This window comes from Lagopus leucura, unplaced genomic scaffold (assembly GCF_019238085.1).
Source record: "Lagopus leucura isolate 7727_CA_CO unplaced genomic scaffold, USGS_WTPT01 Super-Scaffold_810, whole genome shotgun sequence".
Classification (NCBI taxonomy): Eukaryota; Metazoa; Chordata; class Aves; order Galliformes; family Phasianidae; genus Lagopus; species Lagopus leucura.
In genome coordinates, this window is record NW_024962261.1 from 14,680,778 (window position 1) to 14,707,927 (window position 27,150).

Sequence of the window (27,150 nt, forward strand, 5' to 3'; positions counted from 1 at the left end):
TTCAAGAAAAGTTTTTCAAAATTACTATGCCACCTTTATTAGTACATTGACAATCATAAAAGATGATTAGGAAGTAAAGTTTACAAAGTCATAATTTTACTGATTTGCGTTTTTTATTGGTGATACAGACCCTCCAGAGTCAAGACAGTCAGTCAACTAGCACAGATAAATGGTTAACCAACCTGAAAACTGTTTGCTTATCTAGTCTGCATAAGACTTTTTATTATTTTTAAAAAGCTGCATATTAATTTTGGAAAAAATGATTCTCCCATTTACTTATGTTGTTCCACTTCCAAAACTGGATGTTAGCTTCAGACTTGCAGTGTGTGTGTGACGGTAGGTTTATTGTTACACAGACACAAAGCAGTTACATGCATTCCAGCTCCATAGTAAGCACGCAGTTCTATCTGTCTTGACCTGTTTATTTCATTCCCGTATCTTTCACCTCGAAGTTGCATTAAGTAATGTGTCCATCCATATCTGTTGTAATACAGCTATTACATATTACACTTATTTCTGACGTGGAGTCATTTCTTTTTCTTCCCTTTACCTTTCTTGCCTCCTTCTCCTTGTTGAAGACTTTGATCACTACCTCCCATCTTTTGAGTTCTTGTTTTCAGCTTGGGAATGGTTTCTGCAGCGTACAGCATCACTGATTTACCTAAAAATACAGGGAGGGATCATTGCTGATGATTGCTGATGTTCTGTTAAGAACATCCACACCATTTTCAAAGTTAAAAGCTTCATTTTCAGCTTTCTGTTACAATGAAAAAAAAAAAAAAAAAAGCCAAGGAGTTCTCTTTCATGTGCTGGATAGCTTCAAGTTCGGAAAAAGACTTTTGCCAGTTTTGTTTTGTTTTTTTTAAAGTATTATTATTTAAGCACAGGAACAGCATCACAGCAGACCAGAACAGACATAACCCCTGACAATACTCAGTTACTCTCTTTCCTCAGGTCTTAATGGCCTAAAATAGTGAGGACAGAATGACCACGCAAAAAGCTACAAGCACTGTTTACAAAGACACCATCATCTTCCTACAGGAACATGGTTTGAATTTGTCTCCAGATGCTTCAGCTACTCTCATATTGGTATTCTTCTTGTTCTTTCCCTTAGACATACCCTTCTTTGGATACTTGTTTGCTTCCCTATTATATACTGATTCCTTGACAAGAAAAAAGGAAAAGATGAACAGTTCATAATGAATGACAAGTAATTTTTACAGGGAGCTGCTCCAGGGCCTGCCCTTTATAACAATAAGCACAGCCTTTATAATAATAAATATGTGCTTCAATATGAAAATGCCAACATAAAACTGAACTGCAAACTCAGTGTTTTATTTTATCTGTTTGGTACCTGTACAAATGCCTAATGGATGCATACAGCCTACAAGTGGAATTTATCAATTTTGATATCAAGTATTCCATTGTGTCTGTCAAGACAACAGTAAGCTAAAACTGTATACTGAATATACCAACTATTGCTATCACACAACACTCTCCTAACTTCTTCTCAAATCAAGTACTGAAGAAAGAGCAGCATTTTTACAAACTCTGCTCACATAGACTTGATTTAGCTGACTTACAGAGGTAAAGAGATTTAATGCAATATTCTACAATTTTTGACAGTAAAATGAATTAATCAAGACAAAATGAAGTCTTTCTGGTTTAGTAACAGATAGAGTTTAAGCAAGATATTCTACTTACGTGTTGGAAACTGAGGTAAACATGGATTGCCATCATCCTGTTTGAGCTGAATTCGTACTCTACCTCTGTACTGCACATCACGATTCCACTCTCTAGGATACATCTTATTTTTCTGTCATACAAAAGGAAAACTCATTTATGTATTAATTACTGGAACAATTTTCTGCAAAAATTGTCAGGGAGCATTTCATCTAAGTCACAGCATCATGGAATTCTTAGCAGATCCAAACAGCAACTGCAGCTCTCCATCAGCCTCATCCTCCAAACACTTTGCCACTGTAGTAGCTAGAGCCCAAAGCTACACAGTGTTACATTTTCAGAAGCACTGCTGTAACTTACTGTTCATTGCTGGTAGGTAACAATTCAGTGAGTAACCAGCTACAGGGACTGTTCTACATGCCTACCAGCCTGGAACGCACACCTAAGTTTCTGTCTCATCTCCATGGCCACAAACATTTCTGGACATCTAGAGACAATCTCTAGTAAGTTGCAGTAGGTCACAGACTGACATCCACAATTAATACTCACTGCCCTTATTTCTGCTACAGGCTGATTTCTGGTACTGGCTATTTCACAAGTGAGTGTGCACTGATAGGAAAGTATTTGTCTTTCAAAAAGCAAAGTGAATTTCTACAAGCTTTGGGATGCCAGTCACTTCTGAAAGAAAACATCTACAGTAAAGAACTGATAGAAAATTCCACAGTATTTTAAGTTATTAATCACTTCAGAAAACAAAGAGTGCTAGAAACACAAGCTCATTCCATCAGGAGAAAATTAATCAAGAAACTGAAGACCAAGCAAGTATGGCAGTAAATAACCACTGCATACTGCAACTCTAGTTGAAACGTAACTCCAAAGGACCGTGAAGATTTTAAGCAACAAAATTCTGTTATTATCAGACACTAGTTCCAAAAGGTAATACCTTTCAATACAAATGTGCTTTTTAAAATTTGCAGAGTTGCACCTTGCAAGATTTGCTTTTATTCTGACTGTTAGGAACTTTTAAGAAACTAGGATAGTCTTCTAAGAAGAGCAGTTAACAGAGTAATCTTTTTATAAGCATAAAAAGTGACACTGACTTAGAGATCCAAGCAATTCTTGCCTTGCATTCTGTTTTCAAACATTTCCTTCATCGTTTTACTCAGTTAACACTCAAAGGAAGAAAATATCTTGGCTGCTATAAAAGACTTTATTGCGATTTATTCTGTCGTAAGAAAAAATAAAATCATAGAAGACAAGACACATACCAAGGTGTCTGTTTTTTTGTGGTTTTGGTTTGGCTGTCTGGGGGAGGGGAGGGGCCTGGTTTTTGTTACCTCTAATAGCACGTTGAATCCAACTGCTGCACACACATCTTGGATTTCAGTAGATGTGGGATTTTCAACAGCCTGTTGAAACAACATGCTAAACATTAGTTAAACATTTTTGAGACAAGTTACCTATACAGAAATAGTGGCTTCTCTATATTGTGGAACTAGAAAAAATGGATGGGAAAGGGAAAATTCTTCAAATAGTGACAAATCCACTGCAAAAGTCACCTGGGAGCCCTTCTACAGTCCACAACACAAAAATAAGCAGACAAGGATATAGAGAAATCAGTGAAACAGAAAGCAGATGAGAGAATTATTTAGGACAGAGGAACAAAGAAGGAAACAGAATTGCCTAAGAAAAATAATTGAGATGGCATACAGTTACACAGAACTAAAAAAGATAGCTGAGTAAAGGACTAAAGGGAAATTTACAGCAACAAGTGCAGGAAACAGTGGAACTTTTTTTTTTTTTAGGCACAGGGCAGCAGATCCATTCCACAGGTAGATCTTTCATTGGCAGTGTATAAGCTGTATAATTATTTTTACTTTTTAAACTACTATCAGGAAAACAGACAAAAAACTAACAGTGAGAAAAGCCCTTAACAAACTCAGCATTTGCTTGTTAAAACTATTATAAAGAGTGAGAATCAAAACTATTCTGGACAGATTGAAAGCAACAGAAACAACTGCATGCCATATACATTTTCAGTTCCATCTTTGACAGAGACCAGCAAAGGAGACAAAGCACAGAATATGGGCATACTTAGGGAAGTCAGCCACCAAGCTCACAGTCATCAACTAATTATTCTTTCCTGCATCTCTTCCAAATTTGGCACATCAATTCTGTAGTAGATGGAACATGGCTGATTGTCATTACTTCAACATCTTGCCAAAGGTGCTGCTCAGATGAAAACAGAAACCCAGGGCTCTTCCATCAAACTAACTTGCCACGTGGGAATTTGGAAGATAACTTTGAAATTTAGTTCTATTTTCCAACTCTCTATAGAACTACTACAGAACAAAACAAAATATTCTTTTTTCCTGCCATCCACAAACTTACTTTGTCTATAGGTATCCTTCTTCCTTCCGCTATTGTCTTCTTGTTGTTTAAATATGCTGGATAAATGCAGATAAATCTAAAAAAGAGAAAACAACCAGTTTAAGCTGTATAAATTCTTAAAATTGTTCACATGTTCTCCTAGTAAAACAACAACAACAACAGAATGAGTATCACTGCCAAAGCACAGAATCTTCCACAGCAGTTCAGAACAACCACTCATTTTCCCAATTTGGTAAGGTGTTACATAGTCCCACTCTCAGTTATTCAGTACACAGCCTGACCACTTGGCAGAAACCCCATTTGCATGACTGCACTCAAGAAGAGTGCACAGAGGACAGAGATACCAATTTGAGGGGAAAAAAAGAGAGGTGAAAAAATTTTTTCAAACCCAAACACTGAGAGAAGAAAGCATACTTCTTTGATTCAATTTCACCGAATCAAACATATTCTTTTCAGTGAAAAGAATGAATAAAAGTTTCCTTAAAATGAGGTAGTACCTCTATTAGTGATTAAATACTTCATCAAAGAAAGAAGTGCTTTTTTCTTGTGTATTTGAGTTTTTTTCTATCCATGTACAAGAAGCTGGATTTCCTAAGTTACAAAGCCTCTGAAAAAAACCATACTTAAAGGTTTGCTTAAGTTAAATTATGAGTTTTCAAGATATTTAATCCCATCAAGCACATACAGGTACACAGAACCTCAATTATGCTTCCCATTAGAAAGAGAAGAAAAAAAAAAAGGCTGAAGTCTACAAGAAGGACTGCAATTATATGAGGAGTTATGGCAGTATAAGAAAATGGGGAAGAAGAGGTAAGCAAGTTATCTGGGGCAGTCTGAAGCCCACTTAGTTGGAGACAGACAAGGACCTCTGATCCTTTCTGCTCCAACCTCGTGGGCTGAGGGAAGAGAAGAACTGTACAGGCAAGAAAACTTGCGGATCACAATAAAAACTGCTTCATATGTGAAACTGAAGTGGAAGAAGAAAGAAAAGCAACAAAAGCAAACTGCAGGGGGAAGGCAGTTGCTCACCACCTCCCATGGGCAGACCAGTGCTCACACAGTTGCCAAAGAGAAGGTAGCTTACCTCCCTCTGATTACCCTCCCTTCACATCGCTGAGCACAGCATTTGGTGACTCTGACTCTCTGCAAGCCGACTACCTGTATCTACATGGAACAGTTCTGCACAGGAAAACGTCAGTCTTGCAACTGGCATTCTCAAGCGTCAACACGCTACACTGCCCACCAATTCTGTCCTGGCTACCTTCTGCGAGCTTTAAAAACGACGTGCTGTTTTACAGGAGTGATAGCACAGTGCGGCACCGAGCCACAGAGACAAGAGAACGACACCTTTTAACAACCTCACTTCAGCCGCACAAAATGAGCCTCGTTGACGTGGATCTCTGAGGGAAGCAGGGGCGACGGCGCAGCTCCTTGCTTTCAGCAGGGCGCGAACGCCGCTGACCCGCGCCGCCGCTCGGGGCCGGCCCCGTTACACCCGCACAAACTGCGCGGAGCGGCCGTGCCACCTCAGCACGTGGCCATGTTACGTCGCGCACAGAACGCCCCGAGAGAAAGGGACCATCGAGTCCAGCTGCCGGCTCCGCACACCACTACCCAAAATCCAAACCCACCGTCTGAAAGCGTTATCCAAACGCTGCTTCCACTTGAAGCCACCGCCCGGAAGCCTGTGCCACGGCCCGATCACCCTTCAGCCCCGTCCCGCCCCGCCAGCCCATCCCAGCACCACGGCCTCCCGCAGACACCGGCCGGTTGTGGCGGCCCATACATCGAGCCGCCCCTTGCCTCACCTCTCCTTGTCGGCCGGCGAAGCAGTAGCGGCCGCAGCCATTCTAACACGGCGGCCCTGACGGCCAGGCCGGCCCGCCTTCCCTCAACCCGGAAATCCCGCCCCCTCCTCCCATTTCCGGGGATTCGATTGGACAGTGCTGCCATCTGTAAAGCACAACGGCCTATCAGAAAGCGAGGCGTATCCGTCAGCGCCGGAAGTTTGAAGAGAGCCGGACCGTGCGTGGCAGCGGCATCCCGCAAGGGGCGGTGCGGTGCTGCGGGTTGCCCTAGAGTTCCCTGCGGGGTCTCGGTTCTGTATCGGGGACGTTCTGTGCCGGGAGGTCAGAGTGTGGCTTTCCGGCGCCTCGGGGCCCGTGGCACAGCCCATGTCTGTTTGGCCCGTGCTCGCTCGGCGCTTACCCTGACGGGGTGCTCAGAGGGTGGCTGTTGGCCGGCCACAGCGGTGTCCCTCAGGTTCACGGACGGCCCCGGGGCTTTGCGTCCCCCCCTGGAGATCTTTAGAACTGGTCAGACTCGGGCTGCGCCTGCCGGAGGACGCGATGCCCCAGACGGCCTCCTGAAGTCCCTGCAACCTCAGCTGTGCTGTCGCTGCGAGTCGCACGGGTCTGACTTCGTGTGCCGTTGCACTCGGCCGTGAATTTTCACGCAGCAGCTGTGTGCCAGGACACGCAAATAAGTGAAGGTGTTCCAATTCCCTGTTACATCGTTACTGAATATCAGAGCATCCGCTTCTGCATGAAGTGCTGAAGAGGAGGATGCTGAGTCCCACTACAGCATAGGTGTGCTTGCAGGGAGGATTTGTTTGTGATGTTACTTGTGATGTGATTCCTGAAAACGGGAACAGCTGAGTTAAAACTTCAGAAAGAAGCCGGATGGCATTTGGCACCTGTCAGTGTGTTACTTGAGCTGTTCAGTCCTTTGAATGATGGGCAAATTTATTGTCTTTCATCTTTGCTCTCGTGTCAGAAGTGAATATGCTGCACAAAGTACTGCAGAAAAGCAGTGTGAGCAGTACAACTATGTGGTCTGTGCAGTAGCAGGTTTTGGAACTCTGCAGCTGTTCAGGAGCAAGGCAGGTCTACACAAGTATGACACAACATGCTCTGCGGTTCAAAGGTTACACAAGCAGAGGAGAACCAAGTTACAAGAGAAGCTTTTGATCCATTGGTAGCTCAGTGCTAAGGATGAGCTACTGGAGGGTGGTCTGATTGCCATCAAGATGGATAAAATGGAATGTAGCTGTCTAAGGTTATTATTGCAAGCAGTTATTTAGATAGCCATTTTCTGTTCTCATTTTGTTAGCTCTGGATTGATAATGGGTTCCCTATATTCTTGCTTTGTACAGTCTTTGTTGTATACACATACACACATGCATGTTACAGTTTAGATCTTCTATCTAAAGATCTTTCTAAAAAGTGTCAGTGCTACCAGGACCTTGCGAGCTGCTACGCAGGATGTCAGCGCTTAATCTGCTCATCCATCAAAGTGGCCACAGCTTGTTCTCTCAGCTGTTTTGTTTTGTTTTGTTTTCCTGGGTTGAAGGGGGAGGGAAGGGGAGCTGGCCTCCAGCATCTCTATCCCAAAGGTTTACACAAGAGATAAGTAGTCAACAGTGTTTTTAACACCTTACACGCAAATTCCACGCTCCCATTACTTTATGTGCAATGTGAAGTGTGGACAGACGAGATTTCATTACATTCACAGAATCACAGAAATGACAAGGTCGGAAAAGACCTACAAGATCATCCAGTCCAACCATCCGGCTGTCACCAATAGTTCTCACTAAACCATGTGCCTCAACACAAAATCCAAACGTTCCTTGAACAGGATCAGTTCTGGGACCTCACCAGTCAGCAAGGAGTGCTGATAGATAATGGAAAGTGGCTCGGCTGTCACCTCCGCCAGTTCCTTCAGCACTCTCGGGTGAATCCCACCCTACCCCATGGACTTGTGGCAGTCCAGTTGGAGCAGTAGGTCTCTGACTGCATCCTCCTGAATCACAGGGGGTTCATCAGCACCCCAGCCAAGACTACCAGGTCAGAGAGCGGAGTACCCTGAGGATAACTGGTCTGACCTTTAAAGACAGACATAAAGAACACATTCAGAACCTCCGCCTTTTCCTTATCCTCAGTGGTCACATTCCCAGCCTCATTCAGTAAAGAATGGAGATTCTCCTTAGTCCTCCTCTTACTGTTGATGTGTTTGTAAAAGAGTTTCTTGTTCCTTTTTACCCCAGCGGCCAGGTTGAGTTCAAATTGGACTTTTGCCTTTCTCATTTTTTCTCTACACATCTTATTTTATTTTTTTCTCTGTGCAGACATGCATTACCTACTGCCTAATCTGTCATGAAACATGGTAATCACTGTAACACATTATCAGTCAGGCTTACTGCAGTTTGTTTTTGTCAAATAACTATACACACACTTTCAGGGACACACGTTTCAATACTTTAAAAATGTTTAGAGCTAAATCTCCATCTGCAGGATGATACTCTAGCAAAATTTAAATTAAAGAACTATTTAATTGTTTGAGGAAAAAAAAAAAAACTGAGTTATTTGACTTCATTAAAAAAAAAATGTCTAGAACTTACAGAAGTTTTAAAAGTTACTTCTTCATCCTGTTTTTTCCCCCTTTTTCTTTCTGCAATATTTTAATTTCTATGTTACTTTTTAAAACAGATTGTGGTACATAATTGGACACCAGCTTGAGAAACACTGCTTTAACATTAAAGAAGGCACTGAATGTGGTTGCAATTTGTGAATGGCACAGTATTGCTACTGAACATTAACTTTGCTCTCAGCACACTTAGTTCAAGACAATAATTTTGTGCATTTGCTTAATGCTGTTATATTTATCAGTTGCATGCAGCTTTTTAATACCAACATATGGGAGTAATGGCTTTTCTTCTAAAACAATGTTTAAATTTACCAAAACAAAGCAAACACTACGTAACCTGTACTCTGGTAATAGCAAAAATGTTTATTTGAATCTTTTCCAGATGGAAAAGTCATGAAAAATCATTGGGATTTTCCGGAGTTATGGATTGTATCATATGGTGTATGTGACTGATCATGAGAGAGGTGAGTCTTTACTGTATATCCTATTATTACAAACCAACCTTATTTCTTGATGCGTGATATTTTGATACTACCATTCCTAAAATGAAGCATTCGGTACAAACACGGCCATTTAATCATAGAATCATCATTATAGAATGACTGTAGATGCCATTCAGTTGCTACATTTGTTCTTGGTTATAAGAAAAAACATTTCAGATTGGAGTTCTGTGCATTTCTTGCCTGAAGATTTCAGGGACAGAAGTAGGTCACAAAGCAGACTAGCTCAGACTCATTGCATCTGCTGTCCCTGATATCTGAAATTGGATGACAAAGCAAGGAGAACTTAAAGAGATTTTAAACACTAAAAAAAAAATAAGATGTAGTTGGTGGTGATGATAGGAGTCACGTAAGTTTGTAGCAAAATTTCAAGACTGCAAACAGTGTCTTTGCTTAGTACCAGGGACCCTCGTCTCTGAAGCTGTGTAGACTCCTGAAGTTATTCCCTTTGTTGTATGTGCTCTAGAAAGGGAAGTGGCAGGGAGCAGTAACCATTGCATTGCACGCATTCAGAAAATTCCCTCACTGCATATACCGTCAACAGCAAGTCATGTGTGCTTAGTCAGAGGCTGTTTTACTGTTGTTAAGCACAGCTAGGGAAGAAAAATAAAATTAAAAAACCTCAAGGCCCCTATAAAATTAAGTAACAGAAGTTCAAAGTGGTTTTGATAGAGACAGTACATTTCACTTGGGGTAAATCCAAATGGTTTGCACAAAAGGGGCAGAACAAGCACAAGCAAATAGTTTGAGCTAAAACTGCTGTGTTTTACTGAAAATGTGTGGAGATGGCAGCTGATTCAGACATAGCTTACATGTTCAATTTTCTCTGACTACATGTTACCCTGCATAGTTATGCTAGAAATGTCTGTGTGATTGGGACTAGTGGATATCATTCAGAAGGCGTGTTTTCAGCTAAATTGGTGCAACAGATTTGTAGTGATCTGCAGAAAATACAAAATAAAAAGGGGTTCAGAGTGAAATCTCAGTTGGTCCAATTGACACCGAAAGGAAGGAGCCAAGCTAAGAAGATTTTATCTGCAAATCATGTAAGCAAAGATTCAAAAGTATACATAACAAAAAAATGGAAACATGCTTCATGAAACGCCACTTTAAAATACTGCGTATACCATTTACTTGAAATCCAGGGACTACTCTTAAGTTCCTTCCATGTTAGCAAGCCAAAATCTTGTCTTCTACCCTAGCATTTCGAGATGTACTACCCACGCTTATCCTAGAGCGACAACAGCTACAAAACTGTATTTTGTAATCAGCAGAAACACCAGTTTTGTTCATCTCAGTGGTAGAAGCACATGAACAGTTGATATCCTGTATATCATTAAAAAGCATAGCTATGCTCAAGATTTCCTTGTTACAATTCAGCTGCCAAGAGCAGCTGACGTGGCATCAGATATTTGCCTAGAGACAGATCTCCTCAGCTGTACTCTGTTGAGAGCTCCAAGTTTTTTTGATTACATCACCAGAGCCCATCCCTTGATTTACATGGAGTAAATAAGTAAACACAGCAGACACTGCACACAGAATTTCACTGAGGCACGCAGGTGACTTTCTGGCAACACATTGCCAATGGACTCTATCTATTTAGCTGGGAACAGTAGAACCAACAAAATACCAAGAGAAAAACAGTGATTTCTACGCAGCTCTAATTCCCCAATAATTGCAGTCCTCAGTTTTACATCCTCTTACTCAGTGTCCTGCTCTCATCTTGTAGAACAACTGACAGCTACATAAAGTCAGTGTGTAGGATAAAAGACACCATCAACCATCCACATATATATGACACAATAACACAGTATTTGCACTGAGCTCATAGATTTCACTTAAGCTAGGGGGTTTCTGTTAGACTTCTAAATAAAATTAAACACTTGAGTGTCAAATAATCAGAAATGTAGGGACTGGAAGTGACCTCTGGAGAACATCTAGACCAACTCCAAATCTGATATGACTGTTTAACTGCACAATCATAGAAGGAACAGAAAGACACCAACCCCCTTTCATCATGCAATGGAATAAAAATAAATAAAAATCCCCCACATCCCCTTTCCCTCCCAGAAATAAAAATGACATGTTTCTAGACATTAATATTAGGGCTTTCTGTGATTCTGGGCAGCCTGCTTTAGTATTAAATGTGGAGGTTGGTGGCCCTACATGCAGCAGGGGGGTTGGAGATTCATGATCCCTGATGTCCCTTCCAACGCTGGCCATTCTGTGATTTTGTGATTCTGGGCTTAATCTTCTACCTTCCTGCCCTTCTTTACGTCTGCCATCACAGACCTTAGTTAAAGGTCTAAGATTCACAGGCAAACCCAAGTTCTGTTTATTGTATACACAAGCTCCTTTTTCCTTTTTCCCTCACCCTAAGCGATGTTATTTTGTACAGAATTGTTAAGAAATGTAAGCACTCAAAATCCTGTAGTTTCCAAAATCTCTACTGACGTTAAGCTGCCTTTTCTACATTCTGACTATAAACTTCTCTTTCTGCATATAAATTAAGACCAATACGTGTATATTTCTCTGGAACACTTCAAAAACAGGGTACCAACTAATCAGTCTAGAAATCAGAACTCTCCTTCTGAAAGACAGAGTTACAAGTATTAGGAAAAAAACCCCAAACAACAACAATGTAACTCGGCAATAGAGCCTTTTTTTTTTCCTTAAATGCTTCCAGTTGTGTGTCAATCCTAGAGTAAATAGAGGAGTGTAGAATAAGCATATGTATGTAAATTCATGTTTGTCTGTGTGTGCTGGGAATCAGCAAATCTAGGTCCCCTAACAGTCTCCCATCAGGGTTTAGATGCAGTAAGGAGGACTGAAATTAACTAAGCTAAAAGTCATAAATAAATAGGCTTTCTTGTGAACTTCTGGTAAAATAAATACGATGTTATGGAATTACACTGTGTGAGAAATAGATTTTGTGTAGTTTGTTTTGAAATGAAACATGGAAGAGAAGAGAGAGGCCTATTGGTGAGATGTGCATCTCCCTAGGCTTTTATCCACTTTAAAATGTGACTACTACCAAAATAAAACTGCATTGTTTCTTATATGGTTCTGATGGTTATATGGTTCTGATATGCTTTGTCATCATCTTAACAGCAACTTTCTTTTTAAATGAAAATATATTTCTAGTACAGCAGACACCTAAGATTTAGTTACAGCCAAGAAAAGAATTCCACTCTGACAAGGTGCAATCAGGAGGAAATTTTATATAACACCACCAGTAATAAGTTATGCATCGCAAGACTAAATTCAGAATTAGGATACTGTGAAGCAAAATACATCAGAATAATTGAAGAAATAATTAATTACAGAGATAAGAACAGTAATGCATCTCAGGCAGAAGCAAACAACAAAACTGAAGGAAAGATAATTGTGGGCTGAGTTCATCAAAGAGAAACAACATTCATAGGTGGGAAAAATGTATTTGGTATCAGAGGACAACAACTTATTTGCTTGCAGTGAGCCAGCTCAAGCTTTACACATTTAATTCCCACCAAGAAGTAGGGCCCAAGAGATGCTCAGTTTGTATGTATGTCTTGAGCTAATAACTTTGGATGGAAGTGCATTTCACTGAGTGAACAATTTCCCCCTACACCTTCATATCTTAATTGCAATTTCATGGCCACTCAAAAAAAAGAATGCTTTCACCAACAACAAAATTAAATAATTTCCTTAACTCCTGGAAGTGGCAGAAATCTGTAAATACAAGAATCTCCAACTATATGGAAATCTCCTAAGGAACAGATGACTTGCAAAACAAGGCTAGGGAGGCATTACTCAGTCTTAGAACGGACAAACTGCACATCTGGTAAACTGAAAGTTGACAGCAGAAAACGCAGATATTAAATACATACTTGGTATTGATCTGGCATCACAAATTTACTGACACCTACATGACTGTTGTGAACTCTTAAGCTCTTCAGCACCACACCAAATCCCCTTGCACTTCCAATATGTAGCCAAATACAACACACAACCAACTTACATTCAGACTAAAAACTCAACCTTATCTACATCAACATTCTCTAAAACATGTTTACAGATAAAATCTGTTACTCTGCATATAGTAAACTATGAAGCAAGAATGACATTTCTATACGTGATTTAAAATGAAAAAAGTGGGGACATCTCTTTTGGTGATACTTAAAAGTGCAAAGGAGATGGCTGTGGTAGCAGCGAGTGAACACATTTGCGTGATGAGGTTAATAAAGTCCTCAAAGGTCTAGGCATGGGAAGGAAGTCATGCTTCATATAAATGGACACCTCACTTCTGATTCGTCCAAATCACACATCCAGAACAAAGCTGTCAGATAGGTGGATTGGGCTTTGCATGGTGTTACTGCAAGTAGGTGAAATTACGTTTAGGTCCAAGTTTACAAAGAAATGTTAGCAACATTTATGTTTCTGGGTACTATTTAATGGAAAGTGTGAAAAGACATTTGGGAGGCACCTAGCAACAAAAGACTGCAAGAGGATGTTAAAGTTCTCTTCAGCGTTCTTCTAGATCGTCCCTATGGGTAATACTCTCTTCATTAGGGACAGGGTAATGTCTCTCCCCTTTTTGAGCCCCCTCTAGAAAACAGCTAACTACAGTAAATCATTCTATTGGAAGGATTTAATATTGCATTTAATATTGCAAATTTAAAAATTAGAATTTCACATATGGTAGAAAAAAATATTTCGTAGTTTGTGATGAAGAAAAAAAATTATTTTCTACAAACATCATACTTCTGATGTTAACTGTCAGAATTTCCAGGGTAAAGGACTTCCCTGGAACACAGCATGTTAAAAAAGCACTGTTAGGCCACTTAGCCAGAAATTTAATATGAAGAAGAGTACAAAACTTTTATTTGCTTTTGCCATCTCAAGAAGGATTAACAGCTGTTCTTGAGCTTGGGTGTACTGGCTTACAATTGCAAGTGATGGTTTGATACAATCTCCTTCCATCAACTCTAGCTGTTTTCTTCTTTTCTGCTTCCCTAGGCAGATTGTCTGATCTTGCACTGAGCAAATTCAGCATACTTAAGAGGCTTTAACCCAACTCCTTCCAACCAGTTCTGCTAGGTAAGAGCTGATCTGGACTACTGACGGGTCAGATGAGTGCTGTTGCTTACATTAACTGATGCTTATTGAAGAATAGCATAATTGATTACTTGCATTCAGAAGCCAACTCCCGCTTAAACAATATTCCAGTCTTGTCAGGAAATCATGGCAAGGCCATGGGCTTTCAATTTTCGAGCTACCAAATCTGACAGTTTTAAGAATTATCTATGAAGTTTCAAAGGAAAATATTCTGACAGAGAACTGTACGTGAAAAATACATATAGGTAAGTTCCTTTTAAAGTTTGCAATATTTAGTCAGAAAAGCTTCCATAAAAATTACATTAACTGTGTTAATTACAATAACATTAACGGTGGCATACAGCAAGAAACTAGAATAAACATTTTAAACATAAAAAACTGCAGAAAAGACATGTTCCCACTTTTCACATAAAGAACACAAAGCTTTATTAAACTAAATAAAGGACAACTGCAGGTCGGCATTCCAATCACTAAAGTTCCATCAAAATGTATATCCCCAAAAAACAGTAACATGAATCTTGGTTTCCTTAGCTCCTTGCTATCCCTTGTTTTGCCTCAACACTGATGATGTTCGGGTTCATGCTGTGCCATCCTCATTATAATAAAACCAAGGAGCAAGAGAAAACTTCAGCAGCATAAACCAAATCTGGCAACCATTAATCTAGACATTGTTTAACAAAATACAAGACTAAATATACTTAATACAGCCATTTTCCATTTTTCTGATTTTATATTTCCTGGACTCATTTTTATAGTTAAGCGTAAAATCTACCTTTGTATCCTAACCACTAATATGAATCAAACATCATGTATGCCCTTAAACATTCTAGTAAGTCTCTTAATGGATACTAAGCATTTTAGATAAAGAATCAGAGAAATGCTTTGGTAAGGAATTTCAAAAGATCACTAAGCATCTCTCTGCACAAAGGCAATGTGAAATACACTGAAGTCCATCCCCTTATGTTTCCTAACCTTCTTCTTAAAACTTCTGTAATGGAAATTTAACAACTCCCATGGGAAGCATATTTTAGTGTTTCACTACCCTTATACTTGGAAAGTTTATCTCATCGGTCTTTGCTACAAATGTAGGTTAGTTATGAGGATATTAAGAGAAACTTCCCAATTAAAAAGAAGTACCTCCTAGACTATCTAAAGAAGCCACTACAACTTTCAAATACATTCTGGTGTTTGATATGCATACAATTATTTATTTCACCTCATGTTTTCATGTTCTTTAGATTACCTCAGTTACAAAACTGAAACTAGAATTTATCTATAAAGTTTACCTTTAAATTCTTAGATAAAGGAGATGCAAAGCTGGTATTAACTGACTATCCTGGGTAAAATGGTATACCTTCAGAATATTCTATTCTACGTTATCAGTTACAAAACATCACAAAAAAAAAAGTATAACATACTTTGTAATAAAGATGGTCTTCTATTTTAAACGTAAGGATGGAGTATTCTACTCCAACAGAAAGTCCTGACTTCAAAACAAATCAGTCTGTCTCTATTTCATCTTGAAAAGTACAGTGATGTTCATATTAAAAGTTTTGTGAAGATACCACGTGCAAAATATTACGAATGCTAACATGCTGTTTGTTAAGAGCTACACCAGGTGGTGTGGAAATGTAGTATGTCTTGAAAAATTTGACAAGAGGCAAAGAATGAAACAAAATAAAATACCACTTGTTCAAAAAATCTGCATTTTTGGTATTGGCTTTGAACTTACTGCTGACAGTATCTCAATTCTGTTCATAAACACTACAAGTCTTATTAGGAATTCAAGATAAAGTTGATTAATCTTAATAGCAGATGAAGCACAAAAGCCACAGATGTGAAACACTGTAACAATGTTAAGCCTACCATAATGTTAAATTACTCTATTTCAGCGCTACTTAAAATTAGGGAATCTTGAATCCTGAATACCAACTATTTAGAATGCTAACTTAAGAACAGTCGAGCTGACACAGAACAAAACTGAAGCAATTTTGTGGTTTCTTCAATCATGCACAAATGGTTAATGTTCTATTATCTCATGTTTCTACTTTAAATGAAATCTTATTTAAATTCAATCTATTTATATATTTAAAGCACTAATCTACCTTTTCAGCATTATCCTAACACAAACCATATTTGCATCAAAAAGGCTTGAGGCAGCAAAGGTCCTGGTTTGCATACAAAATCATTTTTCCACTACAACAAACGTTCTGTGATGAAATTCTTGTGGTATTTTTCCCTTTATAATTTTTTAAAAAAATAAAATTGCATGAAGATTTCAAATAGAATTAAAATTTCATCTCACAGTAGTCACTATTTCACATTCTACATTATATCCCCAATTAAAAACAAAAAAAGTTTCAATTTATAAATATCATTTTTATACATGTAATATTGTTTCGGTTTGCAGTGATGAAAGCAATTATCCCACTTGACTGCTTGCAATACCCTGCCTTTAGCCTTGTTATGCACCTGAGATGGGTGAAACTGTCTCCATTACAATTATATTACAGAAGACCTGAGGCCTGATCCTGCAACTGTTACAAACATCCTACAACAGCCATTTCAGTCACTAAGAATGAATATTGAGGGTGCAAGATTCTCCTGCATCAGGCTGTAAGTGTAAGTGCATTATACATATTAAAAGGTGACATCTCAAAGTAAAATACTGTATTTTTATGTAATGCAAAAGTAACACACACGATTTACATATAGTAATAATTTATTCTGAAATGTTCATTTTAGTCTCTGTTGAGACATCACCCATGTCTCATTAATAAAGAGCAGCCATCTCACCTCAAATACCAGAATATACAGCAAGTTACAGCATAGCAAAAATGAAGAAAAAAAAAAAAATCTACCTACTTGGAGATGAAATCTAGTTCAGGTAAAATAATTTCAGTCAAGGTTTTACAGTTACACAGTTTTTCTTTTTTTTCCTATATGTTTTTTTCTTTTCCCCAGGGCATAAAGAAAGTGTAAATCGTTACACCATACCTATCTATGCACATTATGTGACCACAAATGTTATCGTTACTTCAGAAAATAACCGTCAGTTCCATTCATGCAGAAAAGCAGGCTGGGAATGCTTGTTCAGCAGAAACAATATTACTGTGAATTTCACAGCCACATGATTAATTACTGGGTTAGATGGACTCACAAATACTAAAACTGAGTATATTTTTTTGCATAAATAATACCAGTTCTTCCCTGATGTAGTTTAGTCAGTCTGTAGTCTAGAAATGATTGATAAAGCAGTATGACTCCATCATCTCTATATGCAATGTTCAATGATTTCAAGACAAGCAATATTTAAAGGATTATGGGATGGGATGCTAATTAAATACATGTTAAACATACTGTACAAATATACTTGCATTAGCAATTTTATTTCAAACTGTCAATCACATTTTCCTCCAAAATATTACCAGTGAAGACAAAGTATACTATCAAATATGGCTTCCAGAACAAGGACTCTCTAACAAGAATCAAACCTATTTACAAAAACAAACAAACGAACAAACAAAAAAATCAATCCCCATCATTTGAAGTTTCATTTGAAATAAAACTTCTAAGTAGCTGCTGTGTTTAATACATCAGTTTTATTTTTTGATGTATTTAAACAGAAGTCACCAGGTAAGAGCCAGAATGACGTTTGGGACTCTGAGTTCCACTGGAGTCTGTATTTTCAGACTTTGAGTCACGTTTCTTTGTGCTGTTATTTACTGGTGTTGGTATCTGGGATGGCCGAGCAGAACTATTGTCCACACTACTCTTCCTACGGCTTGGATTGTAATTGAAAGGAGTTACTCTTGCTGCAACAGCACCAATCGGAGAGCTATGTTTGCTTGAACTACTGGAACTGAATGGTGCACGCTCGCTCACAGTACTTTCGTTGTTTTCTGGTGCAGGAACAGGATTGGTCTGCAGAGGTTTTGTTTCATTGCCTTTCTTGTCTGGACTGTCCATCTGAAAGAAAGAGTTCAGACGATTTTCTAAACCAATGGTACGAACAGGAACACTTCCATTCCCTGGATTTTGTTTTTCTTGAATCTCTTTAGAATCTTTGCCATTCACAACCCCATTCTCTGAAACACTGTCAATAACAGGAGGAGTATTTCCAGTTGGGGACCTTCCAGATCGAGGATTGTTAATTGGGCAGTCCTCAATCCTCACCCAAACATCCTCAGTCTTAGAGACAGCTGGTGCCATCTGATAAATTAGAGTTTTGGAATCAGAGCTACTTGCGGCACTCGAGGAAGGATGCTGAGGATCATTCATTATTTGGGGGATTTCATTTTCTTTTATTTTTCTCCAAGTACCTTTTGCTGGTGCTTGGCTTTCTTTACTTTGCTTCTGCCCAGAAAGAGAACTTCCATGTTGCTTTTCATCTTCACTTTTTGCCTTTTCACTGGATTCTGAAGAAGCTGACAGAATTGAGGAAGAACTTCCAGTTCTTCTCCAAGTGCTTACACGAGGAAGTGATGAGGAATGCTTACTATGTTCACGTTTCCATGTTCCTGATCTGTTGATTGGCAATCTAGATGGACTCTCAGAATGAGAACGCGTTATATCATGACGTTTTGCTGGTCTCCCATCATATTCTACAGAAGGGCTCAGATTAGGGGGTAATTTTCGCCAGCCACTAGTTTGGGCAGTTGAATGAGTGGATAAAGACATATCAGGAAGTGAGGGACTTAAAACTGGAGTCTGTAGTTGGGATCTTGTGGGAGAATCTGGTCTGGAAGGAGACAGAGATTCAAATGAAGCAGACTCTTCCAATTTACGTCTTAGAGTTGGGCTCGGAGCTTCTTTAATAAAAGTCGACTGGCGAACAAGAACAGGCCTCTCAGACCTGTCAGACTCACTTCCGCTAGATTTTGCTGATGACATTCTGGATAAGTCAGTCTTTTTGTTTGATGCACCACTACCAAGAATTTGATTCAATCCTTTGGAAGCAGACTCACTTCTTGGAATGCTACTGGTATTCTTAGTTAAGGCAGTTTGCTTTGTAAGGTTTTGCTGGCTCATCTGCCTGCCTGGTGATGTATATGACATCCTACCTGAACTTGAAGACTTAGTTGAAGCAGTGCTAGGAGATGATGTTCTTGGCAACTGAGACAGTTTGTTGGGAGGACTTATACCATTTCTTCCTGGGGAAATTGAGTTTCGGCCTGGAGATTGCAGAGGCCTGCTCAATGGCTGCTGTTGAGGTCTAGAAGGAGTGGAATCTCTAGATCCTGATCTAGAAGGTCCTTTACTTGATCCACTCTGGTTCAATCCTGACAGTTGCCTAGTTACAGGAGCTGGCTCAGGTTTTACTGATGACTTGACTCCTCTTGGGGAACTAGCTGAACTCTGGCCTTCACTGGGACTCTTGGAATTTGTGTTTTTGAATGGGGGGCCTTTTTTGGAAACAGGACTAGTACTTGAAGAACTATTTCGAACTCCCGGAATATGAATCATTGTCCTGCCACGTGAAATTGAAGGCACACTTGTTTGTTGTGGTTGCTTTAACTGACTTGAAACTTCTGAATTGGAGCGAGTTTTTCCTGTAATTATACTTTTATATACTCTTTTCCCTCCTTTGATTCCCTTACTTTCGGATTCTACTTTTTTAGATTCCAGTGTACTTTTCTCTCCTGGCTTAAGAATTCGTGGACCTTTATTACTAGTAAAAGGTTTCTCTTCTTGGTCTGGGGTAAGATGGAATGGTGATCCCAGAGAAATACCAGATTTTAGTGAAAGGATAGAATCAGAGTCTGATGAAGCTTGTCTAGATAGCGATGCAGCAGCTGCAGCTTGATGCAGGCTACTAACTATAGAATTTGCACCTTCCTGTATAGCTTTCCAATCAAAGTTCTCTGAATCGGGTGAAAAACCATTTTCTGAATCTGGCCTCTGTATCTCTCTCAAATCCAGTGTTAAATCTTCTGCCAGCATACCACCTATATTTCTGGAATTACTTTTTTCACTTTCACTCTTTATTCTTGATGGTTTTTTCTTTTTAGGCATGGCAGAACTAATGCATTCCTGCAAAAGATCATCTTCTGAGTCAATACTTAGAGAACTCAGAGAGCTATTTCTAGAGAAACATACTGGTGTGTCTTCAACATGAAATGATTTAGGTGCATAACCAGAAGTCTGTGGTCTGTTTGATTCTATCTGTGAATCAGGAGCCTCAGTTCGCTTTACTGGTTCTTCTTCTTTGCTGTTATTGTTTTCTTGATCAATATCACTAAGGGAACTAAGAGATGAATTGCGAGAAAAACAAACAGGTGTGTTTTCGATAGCAAAATTCTGCATCTTCTCATCCGTAGCTGCCCCTCTGTCTGGAATATCTTTATTTGGCTGACAGAAAGTTTTAGACTGGCTTCTGCTTGTTGGGTGTTTTTGGCAAACTTGTGTCCTATTACTTGGTTGCTGACTTGAAGGCTGTTCCACGTTAGGGCAGTCTTTAGTTTCTATTTCCTTTGCTTCTTTTCCTTTTCTTAATTCTGCCTTTTCCCTTGAAAGGTCAACATCATCATCATCAAAATCCAAAGAACTTAAGGAATCATTGCGTGAAAAACAATACGGAGTTCCCTCAATAGGTGTGTAATGATGAGGGGAATCAAATGTAAAGCTTCCTCTTACACGCTCCTCATTATTTGAAAGTTTGTCATTAAAATCTCTAGAATTATTTTTAAGATTCTGTTTCTTTGTATCTCTGTTCTCTGGATAGCTTCTTTCATTATTAATTTGGCTTTTAGACTCTGTGTTTTTTCTTACACGTGCTCTATATTCACTATTTTGGGGAACAGGCTTTACTGGTGATGTTGGCTTCTTTTTCTCAATTTCTGATTGATTTTTATTATTTAAAGATGTAGATGCTTGTTGGATTTGATCCATTATTTTCTTCACTCTAAAAGGTTTGTGACTTTTACCTTTCGGCATAGCTGAGTTAATGCACTCAGCCAGAATATCACCCTCTTCTGTTTTGTCATCATCCAGTCCTGGGCCACTTACACTTATGCTTTTTACTTTCTGAGCATCATCTGTACTTCTACCTTCTGTAGGAATAGTATCCCTCTTCTCAAATTCCCCTGACTCTGCCCCTGTACCCACACTGTCTACATTGGCCAACTCATTTGGTGGTGATTCTATTGTGAGATCACTCAAAGATGTAGCTGTTGAAAAATTTATTGGTGTACCCTCAACACAATATACTCGTGGCATATCATCTCCTGGTGTAAAACTCACATGCTTTTGGGATTGCAATCGGCTTTGGGAAGGCAGAAGTTTATAAACTGGCAGCTGGCTTGGCTTTCTGGCTACAGGAGGAGGTATTTTTGGAGCAGATGCTTGAGAAGGCTTTTTGGCTTTACGTGAAGACTTTGTAGGCATTGCAGAAATAATACATTCTTCCAGTATTTCAATATCATCGTCATCAGAATCATCCAGAATGTCTTTTTCTGCTTCAGAAGGCTTCTCTGCTTTATCCTCTTGGTTATCCTTTGTATCATCTGACTGTTCAGGCTCTGCTTCATTTCCATGTTCATTTTCATGTACAGGAGGCATTATTCTTAACTCTACATCTTTCTGTATAAATGGCTCATCAAGACTCAGAGCACTCAGGCTAGAAGAGCAAGAAAACCCATCTGGTGTACTTTCTGTGGCAAAATGTAATAGCGTATCAGCCTCTGGCAGTACCTGAACTCTCTGAACTGCTGCATTTACAGCTGCTTGTCTAGGACCAGGCTCTCTCTTTTCTGCACTAGGTACTTTACCTTTAGCTACATCTCTTTTCACCTGAACTCCTTGAGCAGGGGGTGGTGTTTTACTTCTGCTTGGAGGCATTGTTTGTCCTGGGCTGTCTGGAAGATCACTTGGACTTATAATACCACTCACCATTCCACTGCAAGGCTCACTCTGAACCGAACTAGCAATTGAACGGCTTTCAAAACTATCCAGGGAACTTACAGAAGTACATCTACTGAACATGAGAGGAGTTTCCTGTACATAATGTTCTGGTGGGCTTTTAGGAGTCTGTGCACCACTCTTTGAGGGAGATTTGGCACCTGAAGAAAATTCAACAGCTTTATGTCTGGAGGAATCAGAAGGTGATAAACTGGAAGTTGGAAGTCTACTGGATTTAGTTCTGATATGTTGTGATGTTGATGTGATTTCACTTACTGCAGCTTCTGTAGATAGAGCCCCACTGTTTTCTTTCAGTTCTGCTATCTGTAGTGTATTATTAGTATCAGTCACACGTGTGGATTGATCACGCCCTATTTCATCTTCAGCTGATGACAAAGATGACAAAGAGCTACACCTTGAAAAACATATTGGTGTATCTTCCACACAGTAAGTTTGTATAGTTTCCTGATTAATGGAAGGAGTCTTACAGGAGGCGGTCTTTTGAGCATGACTGCCTCTGCTCTGTGCAGAACTTGGATGAAGCTGATTCTGCCTCTTTGAACCTGCTGAAGGGGCTGATGTACTTCCACTGCTTGAGGAAATATGGTCAGTTTTAGTGCTCTGCACCGAAGAAGTCTTTGAAAAAGTAAAAGATGGCTTCTGAGAAGAGGGAGGAACTTCTGTTGAATACTTCAGACTATAATCAATGGGTTGATCAACATGATGTTCTTCTTCATTGTACTTTATGCTGTAATTGGTTGGTCTGTCTTCTTCTTCATGCTGTTCCTCCTCAGAATAGCGTTCACTGTAGTTGGTTGGCTTATCATCATCATAATCATCGACTTGGCACAAGGACTGATTTACTTTCTGATTGATTGCAAGAGTTGACCCTACTCTGTTCTGATCTGAACCATTGGATCCTCTTGATCTAAATGAAGGAACACAGTCTTGTTGTCCAAAAGGTGATTGATATTTCATGTGTTTATCATCTCCACTTTCAGTGTACACAGGGTATGTTGTACTTTGGCTCCTTGACTGCCTTTGGTCATTTTGTTTCATTTCATCATCTATTATATGCTTAGGCCTTGCCCATCTTTCATTCTGAGAAGGACTCTGCCTTCCAGAATTTAACTGTTCATCTGAATATTTAAGACTATAGTTAATAGGAGTGTCTAGTTCTCCATCATTGTCATCCATGTGATTTGCACTATGTATCTTATGTGCCAAGTCAGCTGGATATTGCCCATAACTACAAAATTTACTTTCATCATCCTCAGAGTAAGATTCAATGGAAGGTTTCATTTGGCCTCTTTTACCATAGCCATCACTGCTGCTGACACTATTTAAGCTGTCATTTGATGCTCTCTTGTATTCCATTTTTGTGTAAGGCACAGGACATGGCCTGCTTGAATTCTCAGATTTTGGAAAGTATGTATTCGAGTGTGTATGGGCACTGGCTGCTCTCCTTGTGGTATTTCTGTCTTCTGTCAAACAGTGCATTTCAGAAGTGGAACTGGAACTTCTGTCGTCTTGTGGAATATGCATGCTTGTCACTTCTTCCATAACCTTGGCAATTTGAGCTGCAGCTGTAGAAATTTGCATTCCTATTCTCTTAGAGGAGTTTCCACTGTTCTCTGTAGCTGGATGATAGGCATTTAAACCTACTGCTCGATCTCTATCAAGACTTCTGTCTTTCTCAGACAGACAATTTTCTATGTTTCCTCTACTAGAAGAAGAGGATCCAGGCAATACTGTAGAATTTAAATATGGAGAAAGTACAGTCATGTTACCAGTACTAAAACTCTCTGTTCTGCATACCCCATCATCATGACGATTAGAGTCCAAAACATACTCACTGTATATATTCTGCTTATGTCTCTGCTTATTACGGTGAGATGCTTTTGGGCTTAAATTATCAATATTGTCAAAAGTCTCTGATAAATGTTGTGCATCTAATTCTGCTTCCAGTGCCTTTTGTTTTCTAACATGAAGAGATGGTAAGCTTGATCCTGGAGACATAATGTTAGCATCCTTATACTTTGCTGGCCTGTTTGCCATGAGATTTCTTAGAGCTGCAGCACTGCCCATTGCTATCATTTTGTGTTTTGAGTGAATGAGATTTTTGAGCATGCTGACCGCTCCCATGTCCCAAAGTGCCTCCTGATCCTTTGCATTTCGTGCAGAAAGATTCCACAGGGTTCCACATGCGTTACTGACTATTGTCAAACTGTGTGACTTCAAGTGTTGTAACAAGGTTTGTAAGCAACTGTTCTCTCGCAAGATTTGCCTGATAATAAGTAATCGAAAACAAAAATCATTAAGTGACATTTGCAACAGATCAGAGACAAACAAACTAAAAACTTACTACACTGCAAGCAATTTAATCCTTTAAAAGGATAGTTACAATTATCCAGTGCAAATTTATCTTATTTCTTCTCTACTCCTATGGAATCTATCTAAATGCTAATCAAATGCTACTATAAACACAAATTGTTACTCCCACCCTACCCTCTCGAAAATATTTCTCCTTCCAGATTGCTTCCTATGGCTGATAATGACTTTATGAATCTTTTATTCCCATGAAAAGACTCTACTACTATTCATCATCTATAAGCAGCAGATATTTATCTGTTTGCTTATTTCTGTTACCTAAGTGGAATGCCTGCTAATTCATTACAAATTATTGTATTTTATATTACTCTACCTGCATTCACATTAAGACTCAGCGTACAAACTGTGTTTTAAACATGCTTTTAGTATCACTACATTTTTTCAGAAGTAGCATACCCACCTGTGGTCCTCATTAGTAGCAATTAAGCTAGAAACATTTCTTAGTATTCCTCCTCCACTTTCTATGATGGCAAGTGTGTTTGTTTGGCTCCGGTATGTCAGTGTACCAACTAGAAATGCAAGAGCACCATCAACAGCACATATATCGGCTTTGTTCTCAGTACAGTGTGCTGACAGATTCCATAAGGCACTCAAGACACTTTTTAGGGTTGATTCCTAGGAAAATAACAAAGTGACAGGATTAGAAGTTTTTCAAGAATTGATCAAAAGACCTCAGAAATACTGACATTAGCTACAAGGAGTTTGTCACAAATCTCTTTCTAATTCCCAATGATCCAAAGATGGACCAAGAATAAACCTGCATGAATATAGCCTATAGACTAGGAAAAAAAAAAAAAAAAAAAAAAGCCTCATTAATTCTAACATACATTTGCAAAGAAATAAAATTCATTAACCATAGAATTTGTTTTAGAATTTGTTTTTCCGGTCACCAGCACAATTTATTTTTGTTTGATTTTTGTTTGGATGAAATCTCACTTGTATGCTAATGCCTGATATTTTCTTTCTATTTTCCTATATCTGCCTCTTTTTATTTCTCTGGCTTTTCCTCACAGTACGAGTTACTTATGTTCCAATTTCTGTTTTCTGGGCTGATTAACTTATCAACCAAGGCGTACAGCCGTGCAGGCAAACTTTTGTTTGCTTCCCTCCTTCCCTCAGCAATGGATTTATTGCTTGCCAGAAATTTTTTGAAGTATCAGCCACAGTACTTGCTAGCTGCCATAATGGTAAACTGGTTTGAAGATTAGCTAGCAGAGGACTCTGGGATAGAATATAATCTTGTCTGGATACCAAGAGTACATCTAGAAAATGACAGACTTGGAAGTTATCTACTCACTAAAGTCAAAAGAGGTTTTATTAAATTGTAAAATTATAAGAAACAATGTAGCTGAAGATCAAAAACTGTCAACCATCAAAAAATAAAATTACAGAAATACCATTAGTTTTGAGGTAATAGCATTATTTTATGATCTGATGTTTCATTAACTCAAAGCAATTCTATTTACCAATTCTAACAGAACTTTAGGTAACTTAAACTCTGAAGTTACTTGAAACATTCTAAACATTTGACATACTGCTTATGTCAAAAAAGACCACAATATATTTATTTTGTGTAAATTAAATGTAATGCCTCAAAAATTTATCTCACAGGCATTTATACACAGTACCTTCTTAACTTCTAAAGCACATTCCATCAGTGCTTTCACACTCCCAACTTCTCGTAGTGTCTTTTTACTGTTCACATCTGCACGCCAGGACAAGTTCCTCAACACACTTGCAATGACCTGCAAAATATGAAAAAAAAATGTTTTACTACGTATGCTTACATACCTATATTTCATATACATATAAAAGCACATTTAATGGTCTCAAGTTCTGCTGCAGGGGATTTAGACTGGACATTGGGAAGAATTCTTTCACAGGCAGGGTAGTCAAGCATTGGAATGGACTACGCAGGGAAGTGGTGGAGTCCCTGTCCTGACAGGTACCTAAGAGATGTGTGAAAGTGGCACTAAGGGATGTGGTTTAGTGATGATTATATAGTGTTACTTTGATTCTAAGATAATAGAATAGATAATATTGTTTACAATATTATATTAATTTCATATTTAATAATTTAAAACAAGCTTCATACGAACATACAGTTCTGTGTTCTCAAGTCTGTGTATCATGCTAGGCACTTACTACAGACTTTATTTCAGGATATTTTTCTCTACAAAGCAGGAGCCATTGGAAGAGACACTCAGGTGTCACACCACTATGCTGAAACTCAGAAAGTTTCTCTAGGCGCTGCTGTGGAGAACAGGTATGTATGTACTAAGAGAACATCCTTGTGAAGTCAAACGTACATTCTCTTTTGAAGTAAAGCTTCTTTTACTATTATTCTGCTATTATTTACTTTCTACTATTGCAGAAGGAATCTCAATATTGCACAAACCCTCAGTCCATTAGCACTGTCACTAGCAAACTAGAGAATCCAGGATTGTTTAAACTTGTCTTGAGATATGGACTTCCATCAACAGATCAGGGTCATAAAAGTTTTACAGCCCATGCGTTGGACATACTTTGATGAAAAAACAGTATGGCCAACAGGTGGGCATTTTACTACAAGAACTGTACTTCATAATTTGTAGAATGAATACAGGTGCTAAGTTTGTTATGCAGATAAGACAATGCAAGAGCTTTGCATTCAATTAATGATGAAAAATCGGGCTACAATGAATGTAGCATATTTCAAAGAGACAATCTAAGTGAGGAGAAAAAAAAAAGGCTGTCTGTGAACAGCACCCTTGTAACTTCATGA

General features: G+C 38.9%; 2 protein-coding genes and 1 long non-coding RNA gene across 9 annotated transcripts in view; 1 reads left to right on the forward strand and 2 right to left on the reverse strand.

The window, feature by feature from the left end:
* Positions 1 to 11: 11 nt before the first annotated feature.
* SRP19 (signal recognition particle 19) lies at positions 12 to 5,977 on the reverse strand. Its single transcript, XM_042866150.1, has 5 exons — positions 5,883 to 5,977; positions 4,075 to 4,150; positions 3,021 to 3,092; positions 1,705 to 1,816; positions 12 to 661 (listed from the first exon to the last, which is right to left on the reverse strand). Exons 1-5 carry the CDS (start codon positions 5,921 to 5,923, stop codon positions 528 to 530), a joined length of 435 nt encoding a protein of 144 aa, XP_042722084.1. The 5' UTR covers positions 5,924 to 5,977; the 3' UTR covers positions 12 to 527.
* A 381-nt stretch (positions 5,978 to 6,358) lies between these two features.
* Positions 6,359 to 27,150, forward strand: part of LOC122177063 — a 34,459-nt gene continuing 13,667 nt past the window's right edge. For both annotated transcript variants that reach the window (XR_006177925.1, XR_006177926.1), the window contains exons 1-4: positions 6,359 to 6,662; positions 8,882 to 8,963; positions 16,610 to 16,718; positions 26,549 to 26,652. This is a non-coding gene — a long non-coding RNA (uncharacterized LOC122177063). The remainder of the gene's footprint in view (positions 6,663 to 8,881; positions 8,964 to 16,609; positions 16,719 to 26,548; positions 26,653 to 27,150) is intronic.
* The window catches only part of APC (APC regulator of WNT signaling pathway), an 89,887-nt gene continuing 79,537 nt past the window's right edge, over positions 16,801 to 27,150 (reverse strand). For all 6 annotated transcript variants that reach the window (XM_042866124.1, XM_042866123.1, XM_042866122.1 and 3 more), the window contains 3 exons: positions 26,015 to 26,131; positions 24,787 to 25,001; positions 16,801 to 24,282 (listed from right to left, as the gene is read on the reverse strand). In XM_042866124.1, coding sequence (XP_042722058.1) covers positions 17,715 to 24,282; positions 24,787 to 25,001; positions 26,015 to 26,131 — 6,900 coding nt within the window. In that variant the 3' untranslated portion in view covers positions 16,801 to 17,714. The remainder of the gene's footprint in view (positions 24,283 to 24,786; positions 25,002 to 26,014; positions 26,132 to 27,150) is intronic.